Source organism: Hippocampus guttulatus, chromosome 11 (genome assembly GCF_054856545.1).
Source record: "Hippocampus guttulatus isolate MCC_2025c chromosome 11, RoL_Hgut_1.0, whole genome shotgun sequence".
In the NCBI taxonomy this organism is placed as follows: Eukaryota; Metazoa; Chordata; class Actinopteri; order Syngnathiformes; family Syngnathidae; genus Hippocampus; species Hippocampus guttulatus.
Window position 1 is genome coordinate 19870703 of NC_141271.1, and position 21551 is coordinate 19892253.

The following is a 21551-nucleotide window of genomic DNA, read 5'->3' on the forward strand; positions in this document are numbered from 1 at the left end:
ACCACTCTTGCTTTCTTTTCCCCGAGAGCGTATGGCTCACTTGCCTACTTTCCAATTACCCCCGTTACTCACGGCGTGACGTTTCCGTCACCGCCATCGTCATCACCGCAGAGCCGAGAGGCGTTCCAAGATGTCCCGCGAATCTGCGGGGATGAGTTTTGTGATTGGGTCCCAGCTGGCAATGGATACCATGTGCTGAGAATGGCGAGCTCATTTTGCGGCATGATAGTCGTAATATTCCAAATACGTTCGCATACTTCCCAAATAATCTTTTCCCATTGCAATGAATGGAAATACAAGAAATCCATTCCAGTCTCCCGAACAAAAGCACACAATGTTTGGAAATGTTGTGGCTTTTTAAAAAAAAACAAATTTACAAAATTTGGGGAAATAGCAATCTCAAATATTGTACTTTGTAAAACATAGTTTTTGAATTAATTCAATGGACACTGTAGCTGCAGTCAAGCCACTTCTAAAAAGGAGAATGCAGGCCGTCTACTTGAAAGCAAATTCTAGATGCATCTCAAAGCTTCCCTTCTTAACTAACAGTGTTGGGAAAGTGGTCTTGAATCAACTCAACCATTTCTTGAACTCAAATGGATGTTTCGATAAATTCCCATCCCAGACAGAAGTCTGACACAGGGCACGTGACGGTGCTGGTCTGATTGGATCTCAGCGCTGCGATCGACACATTGGATCTTAGCATACTGTTGAACAGGTTGGAAACTTGAGTGGGATGCAAAGGAACGGTCCTAAAATGGGCCGCGTCCTACTTGGAGGAAAGGAGCTATTTGGTGACCGTCGGAAGTTTTGAATTTGAGCAAGTGGCCATGACGTGGGGTCCCTCAAGGGTCAGTCCTTGGACCCCTCTTGTTCAGTCTGTATATGCTACCTTTGGGTTAAATTCTTCAGAATGCCAATGTTGGTTATCATCGGCATTTCGCTCCAAAGACAGCTCGCATCTTGAAGAAGTCACACGTCGGCTCAATCGCATGTCAGGGCACGGCTGTATCCTTGTTTGTCGTCAGGACGACACAAACTCCAACACCCTTTTTGCATGCTTGATCATCTCCAAGGAGAGAGTCACCCTCTTTCATTCTCCTCCAGGGTTCTCTCCATCATTTCTCACACTAACCATGAAAAAGGGAGAAAGGCTCAGAGGTCAAGTACATCTTGGAAATGTATGATTTCTAATACCGAGCTGTACAAACAATATCGTCCGCGCTGACCTGATATGTCCGGACAGAAATCATCAGGATAAATAACGACGTGCAATAATGTGCTGCGTGGTTGCGCTGGAGTGGGGGAGCATCAGGCCGGGTGATGAAGGGGGTCCCCTCCCTCCTTCCGCAAATGCTGACACAACCAAAGCCGTGTCCTACCACACCTATCGCACACATGCTTGACACACATCCGCCCCCCCCCCTTTTACTTTGCTTTCATTTGGGCGTGAAATGGATCCCTACTGTCAGCCAGAACGCACCACCTACAGTATCTCTTCATTGTAATTCCCCTCCACTCTATTTTTCTCTTTACTACACACGTGCCTCTTTGCTTCCCACAAAACGTGGGGGGGGGGGGGGGACAAAAATAATGGTGAGTCTTTGCTGCCAAATCCGCAAAACAAATTCCCGGGTGATTATGATCAAAAGTGATTCGGAATCCCATCCGAGGTGATATTTGATGTGCCAGCTCAAATTAGATCCGATGCACAAACACGTGACAGCCTGAAAACGCTCGAAAGGAGCCGCAGCCGTCCCTGGGAAGGCCACGCAAGAGCTACGCCCGACGCGCATCAAGTGAAGGAGGCGATTAGGCAGAGAAAGCAGTTGTACTCAAACAATTTGGGGTTCTTCTTTGACGGGGAAGTAGTAAAACACGACACAGCAAGGGACCAATCCAAGTCGGGTGGGAATGTGCCAAAATGGATTCATTTATGTCAAATATATGGTTGGGTCATCAATCTCTGCCAGTGTCATATATTGACAGGCAGACAGTGTTATTAACCTGCGTGTAGACACCTGTTGACATTCACACAAAGCAGAAGAAAAGCTTTGAGGGCAATGACACGAGCCACCGTTTTCTCACGGGTCAGGATTTTTGAGAGTCCATTCAGACAGGATCGTCATTCTGTGACATTTTTTTTACGCGCTGGTGTGCCCAGAGATCTTTGCAATGTAAAATATTTGTCTCGCTCTGATAAAGGCTGCGAAACACTGGCCTCCTCGATTAGATTACGGGGCAGGTGCGGCGAGAGAACCGATACAAATGTTGCCAAGTAAGCATGCCTGAATGAATGACTCGGGGTCCTTGCCTGCCTGACTCCAGCATGCAAAACTGTACTGAGATTGCCGAGAGTTCGGTTCCATCGAATTACCGTACTGTCATACGAGGGTTCCTTGCCAGTTATTAATGAAAACTGCCGCCATGACACCGTCGAAAGAAACAGAATGACAAGAAATAATCCACAAAGTCGGGAAAATTTCAGTCCGGCGTCGTGGACCAAAGCAACAGAAAGAAATGAAGTACCTGGAGTGGCAATCAGAGGATTGTTTGCATTGCGCGCCATCTAGTGGATTTAAGTGGACACTTCAAATTGTTGACCTGCCGTCGTCACGCCCATTAAATTTGACTTCATGAGCATTCCGCTATAATCTACACTTTGCCACCTGCTATCGTTACGAATAAGTATTGAGCAGACATTTTTTAATAGGATTTCATAATGTTAATAAGTTTAAGATGGAGGACGCCTGAACCGCACATTACAGTCCTGCCAAGTCTGACTGAGTCGCTCCAAGGTGGCCACCAGATGGCAGCGATGGTCACCTTTACCCCCTAACACACAGATCCAAATGTGTGTAATCAACAATGTAAAATGCGCCATTCAAATGAAAGCGTTTTATTTACGACATGTACAACGATTACAATTTAAATGTGCAGATCATGAAATGTTCAATGTGTGCTTTATTATTTTCCCATTTGAAAATCAGCCTCAACTGTCTCACATGGTTTCTCTTGGGCAGTTTGAATAAATTATATGACTGAAATATGTACAGTATATCATCATGCCTGAATGCATTTTAAGACTTGTGGAAAGGAGCTCGTGCTTGGGTACATTGAGTGCACGTTAGGTGCCATGCTCACTGCCGGCTAGATGAAGGAAGTCGAATATGAGATGGCATTATACAGATATCATATTTAACTTGTGTCTGTGTGATGTTCTGACGATAGCTCGGCATGTGTTGGTTTGTTTTGGGGTGTCTCCTTGTCATCCTTCTTGCCTTTGGCAGTGGGATACCTCCTGGATCTAAAGGAAGAAACATCATCTGAACAGATTTGCTTCTAAGAGGTTTTCATTTAAAGGGGACATTTTATTGAAAAAGTATATAGCTATATTTTTTGAAAATATTTGTGTCCCCGCAGTGCCAGCACCCCCCCCCCCCCCCCCAATCAGGAATCATTTGGGTAATGATGTACGGTCAAATGTGCCAGTGGTGACTTTGCGCAAGCGCCATTCATTTGCAGTCTGGACACAAAGGGGTGAAAGACGACACCCCCGCCAACCATGAAAGTAAACGCGATCCATTTTAAGTTGTGAAACGTGCCGCACAACAGGTCTCCTTTAATTGCGATGAATATACGAGGAAGGTGTCTTTACCTGATAGAGACATTTGGCGAGGACACTCTGTGGTGCTCGATGAGGTCCAGATCTCCTCTGGCTGCCTCCATCATCACGTTCTGGAGGGTGTTGAGTAATATATCGTTGAACACGCCTACCGGTATATGTTCAGGGCGCGGCGCCATTTTCGGCCTCGTCCCGTAGCCTCCCGCCGTTCCCGAGCTGTCAGAGCGAACGTGGAGATCGGGATTGGTCTCGTCCAACCCGATAAGCGGTTGTGGGATCGGCGACGGAGTGGAGAAGATGACTTTCGGCTTGTAGAAAAGGGGCTTGGATGCCAAAGTAAGCAGAGACTGGGAAAAGGCGACGTCATCCAATATGCTCCTAGGGAGAAAGAAGGAATATGAAATCACCCTAAAAGTACAACCGCGGTTTTTTTTGTTTTTTTTTTAAGTTTTGAGAACCACTGCCCTGGTAAACTGAGTGTGAAAGCTGAGGCAAAATCAAGAAAAAGCTGAACTATGAAGAAGTACACCTGAAACAAGGCGCACGAGTCAATATTGATTCTGAATGGGAAGGCTCAATGATCATGATGGAGTCCATTGATAACCAGCGAGCTTTCTTGCGCTCGTCTTGTCTTCAAAGGACGACATTACCTGATCAGAGACGTGATGACATGCTCGAGGAAGTGTCGCTCGGGCCCCAGCGTCTGCAATGGGCGCCCCTCTTGAAGTAGCGTGTCCGACAATATTTTAGGCCTCAAAGGCTTGATCGTTTGGAAACACCTGTCGGCAGAAAGCAGACTGCCATGATGCTCTGAAAGTAAGAGACACTTATAAAATGCTTTAAAAAACAAAGAAAACACGGTAGTTGTGATTTGTTTTTTTCCCCCTGTTAGCCGTTTGTTAGCTGCTCTCATCAAAATACATTAAAAACAAAGAATCAGGAAAGAGTCGTGGCGAAACTCAACAACACGAGTTTTGGAATCACTTCTTGAAAGGTTCAACGGTTCACCTGAAGCGATTATTGAAGTGGTTGGGAAAATATCGCCGATATTCCTGCGACTGATAGGAGCGCGCCGTCACCTCCACGTGAAGCAGCGTAGGCTGAGGCGCTGTCGGGCGTTTCCACACTTTTACGGCTTCAGACCGAGCCCGCTGCTCGGCTCGTGCTACCCGGCTACAAATAGGTGGTAGGGTCACCTTATGCTTGCCTGCGGGCGGCTCTTTAGCTTGAGCGGCAGCCGCGCAGCCCTGTGGCAAACAAGAGGACAAAAAGTGGCGCATCGTCACGGGCGTCTCTTTTGAAGAGGTGCTATGTCTGCGCTCAGACCTGAGCGACCAGAACCTTGCGGTTTTCCGCAAGGTCCCGCTCCGTGATGGTGAATTCATTTTGCTGCTGTTCTCGTTCCTGCTCCCAACGCCGCAGAGAATCAGAATATTGCGCCAGTGCGGCCTGCTCAGTCAGCTGGAAGGTGACGGGAGGAGAAACAGAATAGGGAGCGTGAATAATAAGAACGATAATGAGATAAAGAATACAAATGGTAATAAATGGCACCCTGCAAAATAGGACTTAAAGAAAACCACGAGTTAAAAAAAAGAATCACAAAGGCCAAATTGAGTGGAACAAAAAATAGAGTAATATAAATAAACTCTAGGTAATAATAATATTAATCACAATCACTGAACAGAACAAACCTAAAAAATACAAAATTCAAATTGTAGCAGTAAAAAAAATCTAAATATAGCCAAACAAGAGGTATGAAATGAATAGAATTGTTCGTAAATGCCTTCCAAAAATGGAATATCATTTTTAAAAAAAGTAATTAAAAAAAACAATAATAAAAAAATCACAAAAGTCACAGTAAAGAACATACAAAAATAAAAATATGAACTAAATGACAGTACAGTTATTGTAAAAACATCTACATAAATGCAATAATAATAATAATAATAATAATAAATACTACTCCTCATAATGCGGGTGATACCTGACATATGATGTCGAGATGATAAATCATGGGGAAGTCGGTTGCCATGAAGGTCATTACACAAATGATGCTCTCGCCCGGACGGAGGAGGCCTTGTTTAGGCTGGATCCGGATCACCTTACACCGATACAAAACAGAACCCATCAGTCTTTGTCAGCCGGCACGTTGAAAACCCTCGATCCAACGAAGAGAAGAAAAAAAACCCCCAAAACAGAATAATTGATTGCTCTGCTCAAATTTGTCCTGTGATGCAGCTCTTTTTGCAGCTGCGCGACGCTCACCTGAGTCAAACACCATTTGTAGAGGATTTCCTTTAAGGACACGTTGGTGAGGAAGAAGACTCTGGAAGAGTGCGAGCACACCGGGATCTCACCCAGAGAGATGCTGTCCGTGGAAAGAAACCCACTCTGCACACACAGACGGACATTTTCAAATGTGCAATGTGTTCTCAGGAGGATTTCAAAGGGAAGTCGTAGTTTTGTACACATTACGTTCAAATTGGATTCTTTTGAACACAAGTGTAGATCTGACCTGCCCGGGGAGGGGAATCTTCCGTACGGGGGGTGCAGGTTTGGTCTCACTGCTTGGGAACACATCTCTTTGCGTATCGAAGCCGCAGCCATGGAACCTCACCACAGTGGTTTCTCCATGTCGTACGTGAATAGGAATGTCCATCTGGAAATGGACGATTCATACAAGGCAGACTGTCATTGGAAGCTGACAGACAATTCATGAACGACCTGACATCACGATTGGTCAAAAGGGACAGCTGAGGAGCGCCTCCGACTTGACGCGTACGGTGTACATCTTGGCCTCCAGCGGAGAGAAAATGAACTCCAGCTTGGCCATCTTCCCCGGTAGGACGACTCCCTCCGGGTTGAGGCAACACAGCAGCGGCTGATTAAAGTTGTTCTCCTGGAGCTGCGACAACACGCCGGCATCCACTTCGTAACGGACAGGAACATCGCCGCCGTTGTAAAGGTCGTACGTCTAACGGCACAAAGGCAAATACAGTGAAACTCCTCTACAACTAAATCATGTTTGCAGCAAGAAACGTTTCACAACAGGGGACTTTTCACTGTCGCAAATGTACATAAAAACGTATATGTGTACAAATGTACAAAAAAAATGTATATGTGTACTTTTTATTTCTATTCCATAGTGCAAAAGTATGAGCAATACACTTATTTGACGCTTCACGGAACAGGGGGACTTTTCATTGTAGGGGGAGCAGAAAAGTGGGAATGCCTTTCATGCATGAACATTTTTTTCACACTAGGGGGTATTTTTGCCCATGTAGGTTTCGTTGTAGAGGGGTTTCCACTGTAGCGGCAGAAGGCGTACACAAAATACACAAAATACACGTATTGCGGCGTACGGGTACGTATACGCGTGTGCCTTGAAGAGGCGGGGCCTGGTAGGGTGGCGTATGATGTGACATCAGCTGGGGCGGAGGACCACGGTATGAATAAGCTCACGCGATGGGGCATAAGGTTGCCAACGTTTCGAGTCCCACCTGCATCGGAGGGGTCAGACCGCCGATCATGATCGGGGTGAAAACATGATGCCTGGATAAAAAGTACAGATGCGGTCTGTCTTGCTCCACTGTCACCCCTTGGAAGTTCAGCTGTCGGAACAAACTGGTTAGCTAAACTCACATTTCCTCGGACATGTGCAGCATGTCAGAAGAGGTCATGATAAGCAAAACAAATCCAATCTTTTGGAGCAGTAATTTACCAAGATCTCTCTGCCGTGTGAGATTTTCAATATGATTGGCAATTGATGCGTCCCAGCAACGACGTGGCTGTAAAAGGCACATTGATGGAAGAGCAAAACACACATCAGTCATTTTGCTCATTGACTGGGTCAATCGTAGGTCAACATATGGCAATGGACTTCTGACACGAGACCCCCCCCCCCCCCCCCAAGGACAGCCCTCCGAGTCCTCACATTGATTAAACATAATTACCATGTGCACTCCCAGATGACATCATAATTTTTTTAAGTGAAAAAAGTCAGACTGTTTCATTAAGAAAGTAAATTTTTGAAAGGAAAAACGTTTGCAATTTTATGAGCATTTTTTTTTAATTCTACAAAAAAAGCGGTATTGTTTACCAGAACAAAGACATATTTCGCTCGGATAAAAAGCCAATCTGACCACAATAAAGTAGTAGTTTTCCAAGATGAAGTCAGAATATTCTGATATTAAATTCAAAGTTTAACCGGAGAAGATAATCACAGTGGTTGAGGTCTTATTTAGCGGACAGAATTCTTTGTTAGCCTTGGTTGCTCTGTGACGAACTGCTTCACTGTTGTGTGGTGTTCCTCAGGCCTCAATTCTGGGGCCTCTGCTGTTCTCACTGTATCTGCTCCCTTTGGGCTCCATCTTAAAGAAACATTCAAACCTTCATGTTTATCCTGTCTAGAGGAAATCAAGACCTGGATGGGACAACATTTCTTGAATTTCAATGAAAAGAAGACAGATGCGATGGTGTTTGGCTGCAGTGGCCCTTGTATATCTCATCCTGCGGACTTGGGACCCCCTGGCTCCTTATCTTAAGCCAAAAGTCTCGAACTTGGGTCTTAAACTGGACAGTGATTTGAAATTAGACCGGCAAATTGGTGCCGTTGTTGAATCCGGCTTCTTTCATCTTAGGCAGCTGGCTAAAGTCAAGCCTCTCCTTTCTCAAGAGAACAGTAAACCATTTTGAGACGCCCTGCCCGCTGTGATCATGTCTGACCTGTAGCTGAACTGTACTGCTTTCTGCTGTCCAGAAAGCATAGTTCCGGACAGTGGAGAAACGCTGAAAAGCTCCACAACCTGCAAATATCCGGAAAATACATTGACATTAAAAGCCGTCACCCAAAATCTATTGATGTCACATGTGACGAAGAAGAATTATGACATGCCTGCATCTGCTCAAACTCGTTGTGACATAATTCTTCTCGCTGACTCCAGTGCTTGAATTCTACCTGTTGGTCGTCTGGAAACAAGAATGTCCTAAATTTCAAGAGGAAGCGATTCAGTAAATCGGTACAAAAATGTTTGACATTATAGGATGTGTGCGTGCATATATCTGTGACGTGCTTCCATCAAGATACCCCACGGATGAAGAATGATTGCAACAATTTTTACCCCACTTTTTGGAACTTCATCTTTCATATCCAGTTGAAAAGAGAACAATTTAAAAAATGGCCCCCACTTGTCGAAAGACTGTATTCTGATGAACAATGCGTTTGTGATATATGAACTAAAAATCAAGCTGTTTGAATCCAACTCAGGGGGCGGCCATTTTGCCTTGTACTGCCACTTGCTGTGGACTGAAAATGACATCATAGTGGCCAAGGGCTCGGGCAACGACCACTCATGGCGCACCGGTTATCTGAGTTTGGTCATGTGACGTTCGCGAACGCAGCTCAGAGATTTTAAAAACAAACTCTTAAAATGAACTCAAAAGCCAGTGACGGGAGGCGGCATTTGAAGCAGGCCGTGGACACATTATCTTAACAACTTACCACTCGACAGGGATGCTGCCAGGGTTGTAGAAGACCAACGCAAACGTCGAGGGTTCAGAATTCAGGGGAGCCGCACTGAAGTTAACATCCAGCATGGCTTTGATCAAGATGGCCGGGTACTTGCCCATTCTACAAAGACAAGCAACCACAGTGTGACGGTGCCACAATCGTTCCGATTTTGGAAAACCCCCCGCGAAATCCATTGGATACTTCAAGAATCCTCCCGTGCGCTTCACCTGTGGCTTCTGGGGCTTCTGTACGTGTGCTCCACAGGGGAGGGGATGGAGAGCAGCTGCGTGTTGAGGCAGTCCACCGAGAGGAGTTCCCACACGTACGACTTGTTGAGCCAAGCCGCGCCGCCGCCGCTGCACACGTCGCTCACCTGCATGGTGGGGAACACGCCCTTGCCGCGCACTTCGCACACCGCTTGCGGAGGGCACAACAGCACGCCTGGGGAGGAGCAACGAGATGAAACCGGCTGAAAACAAGTGTCGTTCTTTCAAGCGCATGCGTTTTCTTCTGTCTGTACCGCTGCAACTCAGTGTCTGGTAGCTGATGGTCCACCTGTAGTGGGCTTGACGATCTGGCCGAAATGTGGCTCGGAGCATAAAGGTAGAGTGCGAGGCCACGGTTCCCCCTTCACAGTCAAGTTGCAGGGCTGGGAAAGATCAAGTCCGACTCAGTAAGTTTCAGCTTGGACTTATTAAAGACACAGAGACATACGAGGACGGACACCAAAAGTACAAGAGCAGTGATTCTCAAACACTGTGCCAGAGGAAACTATCCAAACGATCCACTTTCACTTAATTGCCCCGTAAATTATTTGGTAATAATAAGTATACGTTTTTGGAATAAAACTTCATCCATCCCACACAGGGAGACCAGAGATGGAATCGAACCCTGCACCTCTGCACTGCGAGGCCGACGCGCTGACCAGTCGTGCTGCCCGGAATAAAACATTTTTGAAGAAGACTCCGGGCTCTATTTTCGTGACCGGCATAAATTCGGCATAACTGTTTGGCATAACTGTGTGCAGCGGCAAGTTGCTGCGCCGTTGTGGGAGTGGTCACAAAATAAAAACCTCAATCGTGGTCAATCCAAGGTTTTTCTTATGCAAAACGTGCATAGGCTCACTAAAGGTTGGGAAAGGGTGCACTACAAGATATACCAATGGCCGCAGGTTGAAGGTCCGGATGAAGTTGCTCATCTTGTAGCGTCTGCTCAATGGAAACACTGAAGGAGATTGAGCAGGTACTGTTGTTCACCAGGGGAACATCAATTGACTGAGCACGTCCGACCATCGTATCTCCCATTTCCAAGACTTCTTTAATCGCCTGAGCAGGGAATGCAAATGCACATTTGTGCTCATTGGCCCGCTGTCGCGCCACTTTTTTAACAAACGGGCCCGACACTTGTAATCAAGCAAGACGGACGGATACGTAAATGGCCGTACCTGTATGAAGCCTTTGGCGCCTTTTCCCATGACTTTGAGGGTAAGGATGGACTTGTTATAATTGGGGTTTTGAATTGGCCAGATGATGAGAACAGGTTCAAGGACATATGTTTTCTCTTCCTTTGGATTAAAGGACCATTTCTGCTGCTGTGATGTCAAAATGGCCCCCAAAAGGCATTTTTTAAAAGCTCTTTGGATGATTTCAGATGGTACGAACAGATCGCCTCTTACCGCAAACTCGTTGGCTTGCAGTTGACCGGCTTCCGGTTGAACGGAGATGAGATGCTGGTCTGAGTAATGGATGTTCCATTGGAAGCTATCACGCCATCATCGGAGAAGATCAGATTTAGGATGCGCTGATTTGCAAAGAAGAAGAGGGACCGTTCGTTTCCCCACATGACAGAAAGAAACTCACCCCAGAGGAATGTGGCAGATGTTTCTGATGATGTGAGTCTGGTGGGTCGGGGAGCCCACGGACGTATCTTGGAAATATAAAGTGCCCCCTCCGCTCAGTGACACCTTCATCTTTTCCAGGATGCTGAAAACTGTAATTTCCTAATGCGAGGTAATTCAAAAAGGTGCATTAAAAAAAAAAAAAAAAAAAAGAAGCTCTGGGGGTGAGGAACGTTGATGTCCCCCCGGCCGGGGGCCCGTCGGTGTTGCACCTTTGTGTAATTGCTGCAATTGAACTGGAGGCGCAGCTCGATTCCCTCGGTGGGAGAATCTTCTTTGGGAGTAGTTATGACGGTGAGGATTTGGTGGGCCCCAGGCGGGATCAAGCCGCACCTCGGCACCACTGACACCGACGCTTCCAAGGGGGGGTCGAAGCTCTCGTTGAGGTTGCGACAGAAGGTGAGGGGCCGCTCGCAATTGTTGCGGAGGAGCAAGGTCTGATAGGATCGAACGTCAAGGCCTGTGAATACCTACAAGTGAAGCGCAAAAGAGTTGATGCGCAAGGATACCGTTTGAAGCAGCGGCGGCAGATACAGTGGATATAAAAAAAGAAATCGACATTCCCACATGAAAATGAGCCCAATGAATCTTTTGAAAAGGTTTTGGAGCATTCGTGTGACGTACACCACAAAACACGTTCTGCACTGAAACAAAATCTCCCAAACACATGTGGAAATGTTTTGGCATAACGCAAAAATGTCTGCGAAAGCCGCCCGGAAGAGCTGAAATGTATTTGGGGTTCATGAGAAGCATTTTCAACGGTGTGCTGACTCCCATAAGTTTGAATGTGACTGGTTGATTCTGAACACAGCCACTTCCCATTTACAAGAAAGAGGGTGTGCAGACTTGTGCAACCACATTACTGCAATTCTCTATTTTTTTTTAAATTCCCCTCTCTCCATTTTCTTTCCTTTTTTAATTCAATTGAGTTGTACAGGTCCAAGGTCACATGCATGAATTTTGAAACCGTATCTCGGTCTCTCTATTATGTACCATCGATTGTATTTTTCCGTAGCTGTCGGGTGACACGCTTACCACTTTATTTGGCTCAAGAGAGAAGTGTGGGTAGAAGTGCTCTTTGCCACGCTCAAAGGAGTGTCCAATGACTCGGACGATGACGCACCAGGGGGGACTTATCTGTTCCTCGTTCTTCCAAGACGGACTTTGCTGCATCACGGCAGAAAAAGGGGAGACGAATAGAATGCATCACTTCATATCCTGCATATTGCATGTCAGGATAAACAAGAATCCAAAGTGCTACCAAATAGCAAAAATATTTAAAGCGCATATTGTAATTAGGGGTGGCCCGGTGGTCCAGTGGTTAGCGCGTCGACCTCAAAGTGCAGAGGTTGTGGGTTCAATCTGGGCTCCGGCCTTCCTGTGTGGAGTTTGCATATTCTCCCTCGGGCCTGCGTGGGTTTTCTTCGGGTACTCCGGTTTCCTCCCACGTTCCAAAAAGTGAAAACTCTAAATTGTGCCGAGGTGCGAGTGCGAGCGCGGATGGTTGTTCGTCTCTGTGTGCCCTGCGATTGCCTGGCAACCGCTTCAGGGTGTCCTCCGCCTACTGCCCGAAGAAAGCTTGGGATAGGCTCCGGCACCCACCGCCACCCTTGTGAGGATAAAGCGGATCGGAAAACGGATGGATGGATATTGTAATTATTCACACGGAAAGGAATAAAAAAAATCCCAAAAGAACGTATTGAAGCCGGTCCTCCAATATGACCACAGTCGGCTCATTAACAAATGCAACAGTCTTGAAAGAAAGTGACCCAAACGTTTTCAAGAAGTCCTCCTTACTTGCAGAGCGAGGCACTCCAGTTGAGCTGCGTGAAACGTGTTCACTTCCTTCGGACTGTAAGTCACTCTGAATGAGGTGCACTTCAGTGGCCACAGCTCGCGTGTGGAGGGAGAGACAGAGAAGGGAGAGTCCGGGGCGTTGGTCCACATCAGGCTGCAAGAGAAAGCCCTGGCGTCAAATCCGTTCTTTTGGGGGGGGGGGGGCCCAAATATAAGGATGGAGACAACTTTACGTGACTTTCACAGCCGAGTTGTTGGTGATGGCCACCCCCTGAGAAGCGGCGGATGAAGTCGACCTGGGCCAGGGGGACGTGATGTGATTGAACAGCAGCTCGCTGGGCACCGCCGATACGCGTGTGGACGGTGAGGACAAAGCGGATGAATCCGCTTCCGCCGAGCCGGGCCGGTCGGCGTCTTCCTTGGGAGTCATCGACCGGGCGATGGAGATATTATCTGATTGTCGGCTCGCTTTCTGGAAAAGGACGGGGAAAATGACATACAAACCCGACCGAAACGTTATTTTGAGGGCGGGACCACAATTCACCTCTTCCGCAGATAAGCCGAACGCCAGCGGATCCAGCTGAGTGCTATTGCTCGGCAGCAAGACGCTAACGACGTCCGAGCGATCCTCCGGACTGTCGGCTAAATGTTCTGGTGTCAGTACAGCTGGTTTCTCCAGATCGGAGTGACACGTACCGATCAGGTCAAGGAACAACGGCGCCTATGAAAGAAAAGATGCACCGGAGGTCGACGAACGTTCCAGTTGGCGAATATATCAGCCGTGACAACGTTTGAGTCTCGGTATTTGTGGTATAGGAGTCGGAATGGTGGTATAGCGCGACTTGCTTACCCCGTGCAGTACGAAACACGGCACGCTTCTGTGATGGGCAAAAGGCGCGGTGGGGAGGTAGCAGACGGTCAGCGTTAAACAGCTCTTGGCGGCTAAGGTGCCGCTTTGCGGTTGGATGCTGAACACGCTGTGTCCGGCGCAGTCGAGGTCCCATTGGTAGGTCGCCTGAACGCACGAAGAATTAATCATCTCGATGGTCTGCGACGCCGTGGTTCCCAGTTCAATGCAGCCAAAGTCGACCAGGGATGAAGAAAAAGACAGCTTGGGGCCTAGTAACAACAAACAAAACAACGAGGCATTGTACGGCGATGCATTTCTGTCTCGCTACGATCACAAATACATTTGTGCGTCATACCCGTCGAGTTTCCAATGAGCTTGAGCACCGTTTGGTTGAGTGCCCCTTTGCATTCGACCGTCAAGTACTCCACAAAGACCCAATCGGCAACAGTTGGCACAAAGGTGACTTTCGCCGTTATGCTTCCACCTGGAGCGACCCGATTGCTGCTGACTTCACAGACGAATTGGCACCCCAACAGGGGCACCCCTCCAGAAAGTCGGGCAAGGGAAAAAAACGCAGTGACCTGGAAGACGGCGGCGACAGGCAAATGGAAAACAAACCCCCAAAACAAAACACATCGAATTAGAGCTTTTTCAAAGGAGGATACAAATCTGATTCCAAGTTCAGAATTTGAATCGAAAATAACAAATCTTTTTCCATTCTTCAGCAATCGGCATTACGAAATGGCTAAGTTTCATGGAAATGGCTATTTCTGGGCAAAAAAAACGGAGAAAAAGAGCTTTACAAAAAGCTTTTTAAGCATGAATTTCAATCACGTGAGGCATCACTGCCACCTACTGGTCGCTTTTTTTACATGATTTACAATGCAAACGGCTTATTCTCATTCACAGATTGCATCAGACCTCCTCCTCTCTATGATGCACAAAAAAAAAAAAAAAAGACTTAGACGTACAAGTACGTCCTTGGTAGCCGGGACCTAATTTTGAAAAGACGTACAAGTACGTCTTGTGGAATGAAAGAGTTGAAAAAAAAAAATCAGAATTTTCGGCCCTTTTAAAATCCAGCCATACTCACATGCGAGGGATTACAGATGTCAAAACATTTCTGCACGCTTTGTCCGACTGCGACAGAACCAAAGTTTAGCACGGGACCGCCATGTTGTTGATCAGCTTTCGAACTCGGGCTTCTCAACTGAAGACACGGGTACTTGGCTTTCACCGGGAGAGCAAACCAGATTAGGGGCGAATGATTCCACATGCAGCCTTCACGTGTTCACACACTTGGAAGTGTGTTGGTCGAGATTGACAGTACCCACTCCCTGAAGACGCACGGCGACGCAGCCGTCGGCTTTTTCCCCTTCCTCCCCGAAACGGCAAGCGGCCAGTTTGTTGTACAAGAGCGCCAGCTGTGGTTGGAACACAACCATGAGCTGAATCTCCTGGCTGGGCTTCAGCACGCCTTCCTCCGGACTCACTTGAAAAGGTTCCGAACACTCCCAGTGGAAGTACGTGTGCAGTTTGCTGCGTGACAGACGCATCACACGGGCAAGACAATTGACGGAAAAGTTAAGAGGCCAACAGGGACATTTTTTTTAGGTCAAGGTCGGGATGATATGATACCTGAGATTCTTCAGCAGAAAAGGAGCAGAAGCGGTTTGATGCACCGCACAGAGTGGAAGGAGCACAGTGTCGGGAACTTCGAGGGCCGGAATGGGAACCACAGCCTGAAGCGATACTTGGAAGCTGCCATCTTTGCCCTGAAACTCGATGCTGTCCTCGTACTTGCACTGTCCAACACATGGGACAGAGACCACGTCAAACAGCCGTGTGCGCTCGATAGTCTTAAACCAATCTATGACGGGCAATATGTACCTTCTCTTCAGGTTTAAAAGTGACCGGTATGGACAAAGTCGTCCCTGGGCTCACGGCGACGTTGCGGGAACTGGAGATGCTGAAGAATTTGGTCACCGGAGGTCTGAGGGGGATCCAAGATGGGATACTCATGCGGATGGATCCAATTCTTACTTGCGTGTTGTCTTTAAAAAAAACGTTGGTAACCTTAACTGAAGTTTCTGGAGCTTGAGGCCGATGTTCTTTAACGTTAGCGACTTGGTGAATTCTCCGCCCTCATCCCAGTCCTCCCATAGCAGCTCGGGTTTCGTTTCCAGGCCCAGGAAGCAGCTTCTTTGAATGGGCGCACGCCGCTTGTGCTGGTGGTGAGTTACTGGATGCTGCCAGGGGAGGAAAAAGAGAGAGAAAAATGATAGAAGAACTATGCAATGAAAAGAAGGTTGCCATGTACTGTATGTTCTCGCCATGCTTTTGTATTCTGCACCATATAAAAAATTAAAAAAAAAAAACTTACTTTGGTATTGTTCACAATAATGGAGGACTTCCACAGTGCTTCTGACCCAATTGGTTTTGGACCCTCAGACTCAGCTAACATGACTGCAGAAAAGGAAAACGTGAGCGACGTGTTTCCTTATGTTCATATTTACAATGGCAATCTGAATAACCTGAACGACAAATATGTATTTTCTGTCCAGCATATGAGAACAGGAAAGTCAGCCTAAGCGTCACCGATCACGAAAAACCAGCACCAACAACAACAACAAACATTGCCAGACAATATTGAAAAGGTGACGGAATATGTCCATACGTTCATCATGTTTGCGGCCGAGAACAAAAATCAATTAAATAAATTCGATACTATTTCAAATAGTTGCGCGTTAAATGCTTGCTTAAGTACAAGCTAAGTAACCGCTTAGCACTTTCGCTAGCTCTTACCTTTACACGTTAAATTATTATTAGATTACTTGTACATCTATGTCCTTAACATAGAAGGCTTTGTCTTACAATACATACCAATAAAGTCATTCAAACTTCCATTTTACACTCTTGACACCGACACATTAAAAGGTAAGAGTTGAACTGTTGTTAACATGTTAATCGGAGCCAAACACACGCTTACCTGCTTCAAGTAGGACAGCAACAACTTATTCTATTTGTGTTGTATGCTTAGAATAAAAAAAACAATAAAAAATACATCGACAACCTTGTAGAGGAATTTTGAGTTTACAGTGAGTGCTTGACGTGTTGTATGTTGCCATGGTAACTACGGAAGCCGATGGAGGACGACAAAGCGAAGCAGTATTATTGTGGGGGGGGGGGGGGGGGTGTTAGCACAAAACGAACAGATCGCCTTGGCATATATTTGCCAACTGCGTGTCCTAAAGATAGGTTGCATTGCTTTGCCATTTGTTCTTCATATGAACTTTATTTGTTCAGCAATGGTATTCCCCCTTAAACCCCCCACCCCAATTTTTTTTTAAATAAAACCCACAGTTGCAAAAACAGGATAATATATATTAATTATATCACTCTGAAAATATTAATCACACTCATTGAGAACATTTTAAAAAAACAAACGGAAAACAGGCTAACTAAGAGTAGAATTCCATCAAACAGGTTATGTGTGAAATCTATGCTTACATTTTCCTGCCATAGCAAGTTCATTTCATTAACAGTTGCATCAATTTTAAACTGGACCAAAGAAAAAAAAAACCTTCAAAACATTGTAAGGCTTCCGAAAAATGTAATTTTTTTGGTCTATATTCGCATGGCCCGTAAACCAAACCAGGAAGTACTAATAATAGCCACGCAACAACAAAAGTCTGAAGAGCTGGTGCAGTTACGCTCGGCCATAGAGATGAAATAATTTAAAAATATATTCCATGACTATGTAAACAAACATCCTGCAGGCCTGTGTGGACTCTGAAGTCTGGCTCAGAATCATTCACTAACTTAACGCTACGTGGAAAGAGTCATTGCGGTTTGACACAACATTTCAACGACTGACTTGAGATAAATAAAATCTGCGCACCTGCTACATTGTGCATTGGCCTCTCCGGAGCAATACACAAACACAAACAATGAAAACACATGTCACAACTACGGGAAAACCCCACTTCTTCTTGAACTTCCCTCCTCCAGTTCCTCTTCCAAATAAGACCGGTAGTTCTCCGTGACCCCTCCGGCACGCCTCAAGAGGGAGCCCAGAGAACCCGGCAGCACACTCGGATCCTCGTCCTCTTCCTCGCCTTCGAGCTCCTCTTCATCCTCCAGGCTGGAGCTCGGAGAGTCCACCTGGAGCTGGACACTGTCGGCCCTTTCGCAGTCGCTCAGCGGGGACGTCGGGTTCGCGTGCTCCTTCGCTTTACGGCTTCGCTTCCACTTCATTCGCCTGTTCTGGAACCAAATTTTAACCTGGGACAGAGTAGCGTAAGGCACGTTTGAACATTGCAGGCGGTTGTCACATTGTAACTCGACATTTGCAATTTCTGGTGAAATGTAAATGCGGACATGCTGAATGTAAAAATAAGCATTTTTGTGGAATGATGCTGAATGATACAGAACGATATGTAATTACAGGTATATTAAATGATGTGGAATGATAATGATGACTTTTTTTGTGGGGCGTGAAAAATTTTGGCATGTTGAAAATTGTTAGCAAGGTGAATTAAATGTGGTGAATGGTTTGCATTTTAATTAAATGGGAAGGGCGATGTAAATCTGTTTTGCTGAATGCGTCAATGGGATAGAAAATATTTTTTTGGTGGGCATTTTCGTGATGAAAATTTTGGCAAGATGAAAATTGTTACAAAAGTGTATTGAATGAGTTGAATGCTTTGGATTTCAAATGGAAACAATGTTGAATGTCCCATTGCGAATGAATGGGGTGCTTTTAGTTGAAAATGTGGAATTTGGGCAAAACCGAATTTTTGGAGGGGAGAAAAATAACAGTCCGTAAGGTGAGTATTTTTTGGAATAGTTTGACATTGGAATGACGTGTATGGGATGAATTATGTGAAAGTAAATGCATGTTAAAATAATGGGCCGAAGAAAAATACAGGTGACAAATTCCTTGTCCGTTTTTAACATGCAGCAGCACCGTGCCAATGAAGATGATTTGGATTCGAATTCCCAAACTCCACATCACTTGACAGATTTCAGCGCTATAGCGCACAATGTGGCCAACGCGGTGCAACGGCAGTGATCCGCAGACAGTACCTGGGTCTCAGTCAGCATGAGTGAGGTGGCCACCTCAAAACGTTTGGGCCTGGAAAGGTACTTGTTGACCTTGAACTGGTTTTCGAGTTCCAACAGCTGCTGGCTGGTGAACGCTGTCCTGGGCTTCCGACACTTCCCCAACAAACCGGCTTGAGGTGGCGCTGCCGAGGGACGCGGCGTGGTTTTTCAGATTAAAATAGAAATCGATTTCAATCGTGTTATTTGCACAGTAGTTGATGGTTTTGTTTAGCTATTGCTGTAAATATACTCGGGTATTCATTGCTCGATGCAATCACATTTACTCAATTGCTATGTTTATATTGCATTTGTATTATGCTTGCAGGTTCATTTAAGGTGCGTGAAAGGAGAATAATAATAGGATTATTCAATTCCATACAGCATTAGTAATCATCCATTTAAAAAAAAAATCAGAATATTTTAAAACCTTGAAATATGCAGACTTCTATTGTTCAGGACTATCAGGCCCAGCTCTGCTTCCCCAAGATGATATTGCTTTGAAGGAGCAATAAAAACCCACATAGGTCCATTATCGAAATGAAAACACGGTAAACATTATCCATTGATGAAGTGCTTGCTCTAGTTCGGCTTTTACACATTTTTGCATCTCTCATTGAACAAGATAAATCATCCCGAACAGACAAGTTAAAAGACGCCCACACAGCCCCAAGTTTACCGTTTTGGATCGCGAAAGGAGAGCAACAAATGAATTTGTTACGGTAACACAAAAGTGGATATAGAAAATACTGTATGATTTTTTTTTTTAATTTCAGGGTTTACATTTTGAAATGTAGTTATGATATAATGAACCTTATATTCATGAATAAAACGTTACAGTTACACACAACTATCAAACTAATACAGTAAGTCTATATTTCTCTTATATCAGTTTTTGTATATATATGTATGTATGTATGAATATGTGGGGGGGGGGGGGGGGGGTTCGGACGTGACGTGGACGCACTGACCTCCATAGTCACCGAGTCTCGGGAACATCATCATCCCGGCTCTGATCCAGGGCTCCAGCGGGTGCACCCCGGCCACGCTGCTCGCCGTCAAGTGACCCGGGTACGGCTGGACCAGCTGCGGGAAGCCCGGATACGCGAAGGCGGACGGCTGGGCGCCGACAGCCGCCAAAGGGTACACGGACCTCGGGTGCATCCCGAGGAACCCCGCGACGTGCATGGCGCCGAACCCCGCCTGGGAGAAGTTGGAGCCGGCGGCCTCGGGCGTCATCGCCGGCTGGGCCTGGGTGGCGTCGACGGGCCGAGGGGAGGGCGTCTCGGACCGCGGGCTGTGGACGGGGCTCCCGGTGGAGGCCGCCTGCGGGGAAGCGCCATCGCCGATCGCCGGCCTCTGGTCCACACGGTGAGCCAGGAGCGCCTCGATGCGGAAGTTTTTGGACTTCTCCAGGTGGGAGGCCGTTCTGTCCATCCCGAAAGTGTGATGCTTCCACGGGAGACTTGAAAGTGCTCTTCGAGTTCGACGCACTTGACGTGGCCCCTGTGAGGAGACGTTTCCTTTTTGGGGACCTCTTAAAAAATGCTCACCCATTTGGAAGAAGTCAGAGCCAGGAGCTATAAAGTCTGCTCCACAGTGATTGGCCAGGAGCCTTGGGGGGGGGGGGGGGGGGGGGCAAGTGGCTCGACAGCAGAGGATTCACACATTCACCCGGCTCAAGTCCTCGACGGGAGAAGAATACTGCTGCCGCACCAGAAAAAAAAAAAGTTCAATCATACATCATACAGACATAATCAATGAATTTCGCCATTTGAATGAATTTTACATTACAACGTGAAAAATAAAATGGCAGTACAGCGAGATCATGTTCTTGTTCCGACAGTATATTTATCTGCTGAAACATGATCAAGTGGTGAACTCTGGCTAGTGGAGTCCTCTTTGTCTTCAAAGTTACCAGCCGTGAAACCATCTTGCTCTTCTTCGATACTGTAAAAAAGAAAATCAAATAAGGCCATGCGTTAAATAATGAAATAGTACAAAAGAATACCGTAATTAAAATATTTCATATTTAGAAAGAAGACACACCTACGTTGGGTTCTGCCTGTGACCTGAATCGGAAGGAATTCTTTTGTTTTGTTGAGCCGAATGCAGTCGTCAAATTGATCCTTTTCATTATGACAACTTACTACATTAAAACATGAAATATCCTTCAGGATTTTGGGGCGAAGAGCAGAATTGAGGTTTCGCGATCAATCACAGCAAATCGTCCATGCCCTGGAATGGGACAGCAGGCCCAGATCATCACACTACCACCACCACCATGTTGGCATCATGTTTTTCTTCTGAAATTTTCCATTTTCGTTCGACATAATCTGACACACATGTTCCAAAAAGTTCTGGGTATGGGGGAGGGGGAGGTGGTCACTCCCGGTAAGGAAAGTGGGGAAACTGAGAAAAAAAAAAAAAGACTTTAAATACTTTCTCACAACACTGTACGGTACGTGTCATTCTTTGGTTACATCCATATCGCCGTGATTACAGTTTGCGGAAAGACATCAGTTTACAACTAACTCTTCATTACCTTTTATGAGAAGAAGCCCAACAAACTTTGAGGCTTTGCTGCCCTTTTATCACCGCGCACATGCACCAAGCAGATTAGAAGTCATAAACGGCAGTAAACTCATTTTCCCCTCAGTGTGGACCAACGAGGTGTGAACAAAAGCTCTCTGTGTCATCAAGTTAGGATTAAAAACAGAAGAGGCGGCCAACACCTGACGCAAAGTATGAATAGTTTTGTTTTTTTGGT

At 46.2% G+C, this 21551-nt stretch overlaps 2 protein-coding genes across 2 annotated transcripts; both read right to left on the reverse strand.

Moving 5' to 3' along the window:
* Positions 1-2931: 2931 nt before the first annotated feature.
* On the reverse strand, positions 2932-16142 carry cfap65 (cilia and flagella associated protein 65). Its single transcript, XM_086123859.1, has 33 exons — positions 16062-16142; positions 15755-15927; positions 15569-15671; positions 15317-15483; positions 15009-15217; positions 14772-14908; positions 14034-14259; positions 13679-13947; positions 13373-13549; positions 13062-13300; positions 12829-12982; positions 12067-12180; positions 11244-11501; positions 10994-11133; positions 10810-10894; positions 10579-10725; positions 10294-10459; positions 9655-9783; positions 9362-9575; positions 9126-9254; positions 8520-8610; positions 8351-8430; positions 7347-7413; positions 7126-7236; positions 6408-6599; positions 6141-6284; positions 5891-6016; positions 5610-5726; positions 4952-5086; positions 4634-4842; positions 4276-4404; positions 3659-4003; positions 2932-3307 (listed from the first exon to the last, which is right to left on the reverse strand). The coding sequence occupies exons 1-33, from the start codon at positions 16140-16142 to the stop codon at positions 3199-3201; spliced, it is 5172 nt and encodes a 1723-aa protein (XP_085979985.1). The 3' UTR covers positions 2932-3198.
* A 1022-nt stretch (positions 16143-17164) lies between these two features.
* Positions 17165-20218, reverse strand: LOC147198570 (uncharacterized). The gene is made up of 3 exons (XM_086124145.1): positions 19753-20218; positions 18767-18927; positions 17165-17962 (listed from the first exon to the last, which is right to left on the reverse strand). Exons 1-3 carry the CDS (start codon positions 20216-20218, stop codon positions 17648-17650), a joined length of 942 nt encoding a protein of 313 aa, XP_085980271.1. The 3' UTR covers positions 17165-17647.
* Between the last annotated feature and the right edge of the window lie 1333 nt (positions 20219-21551).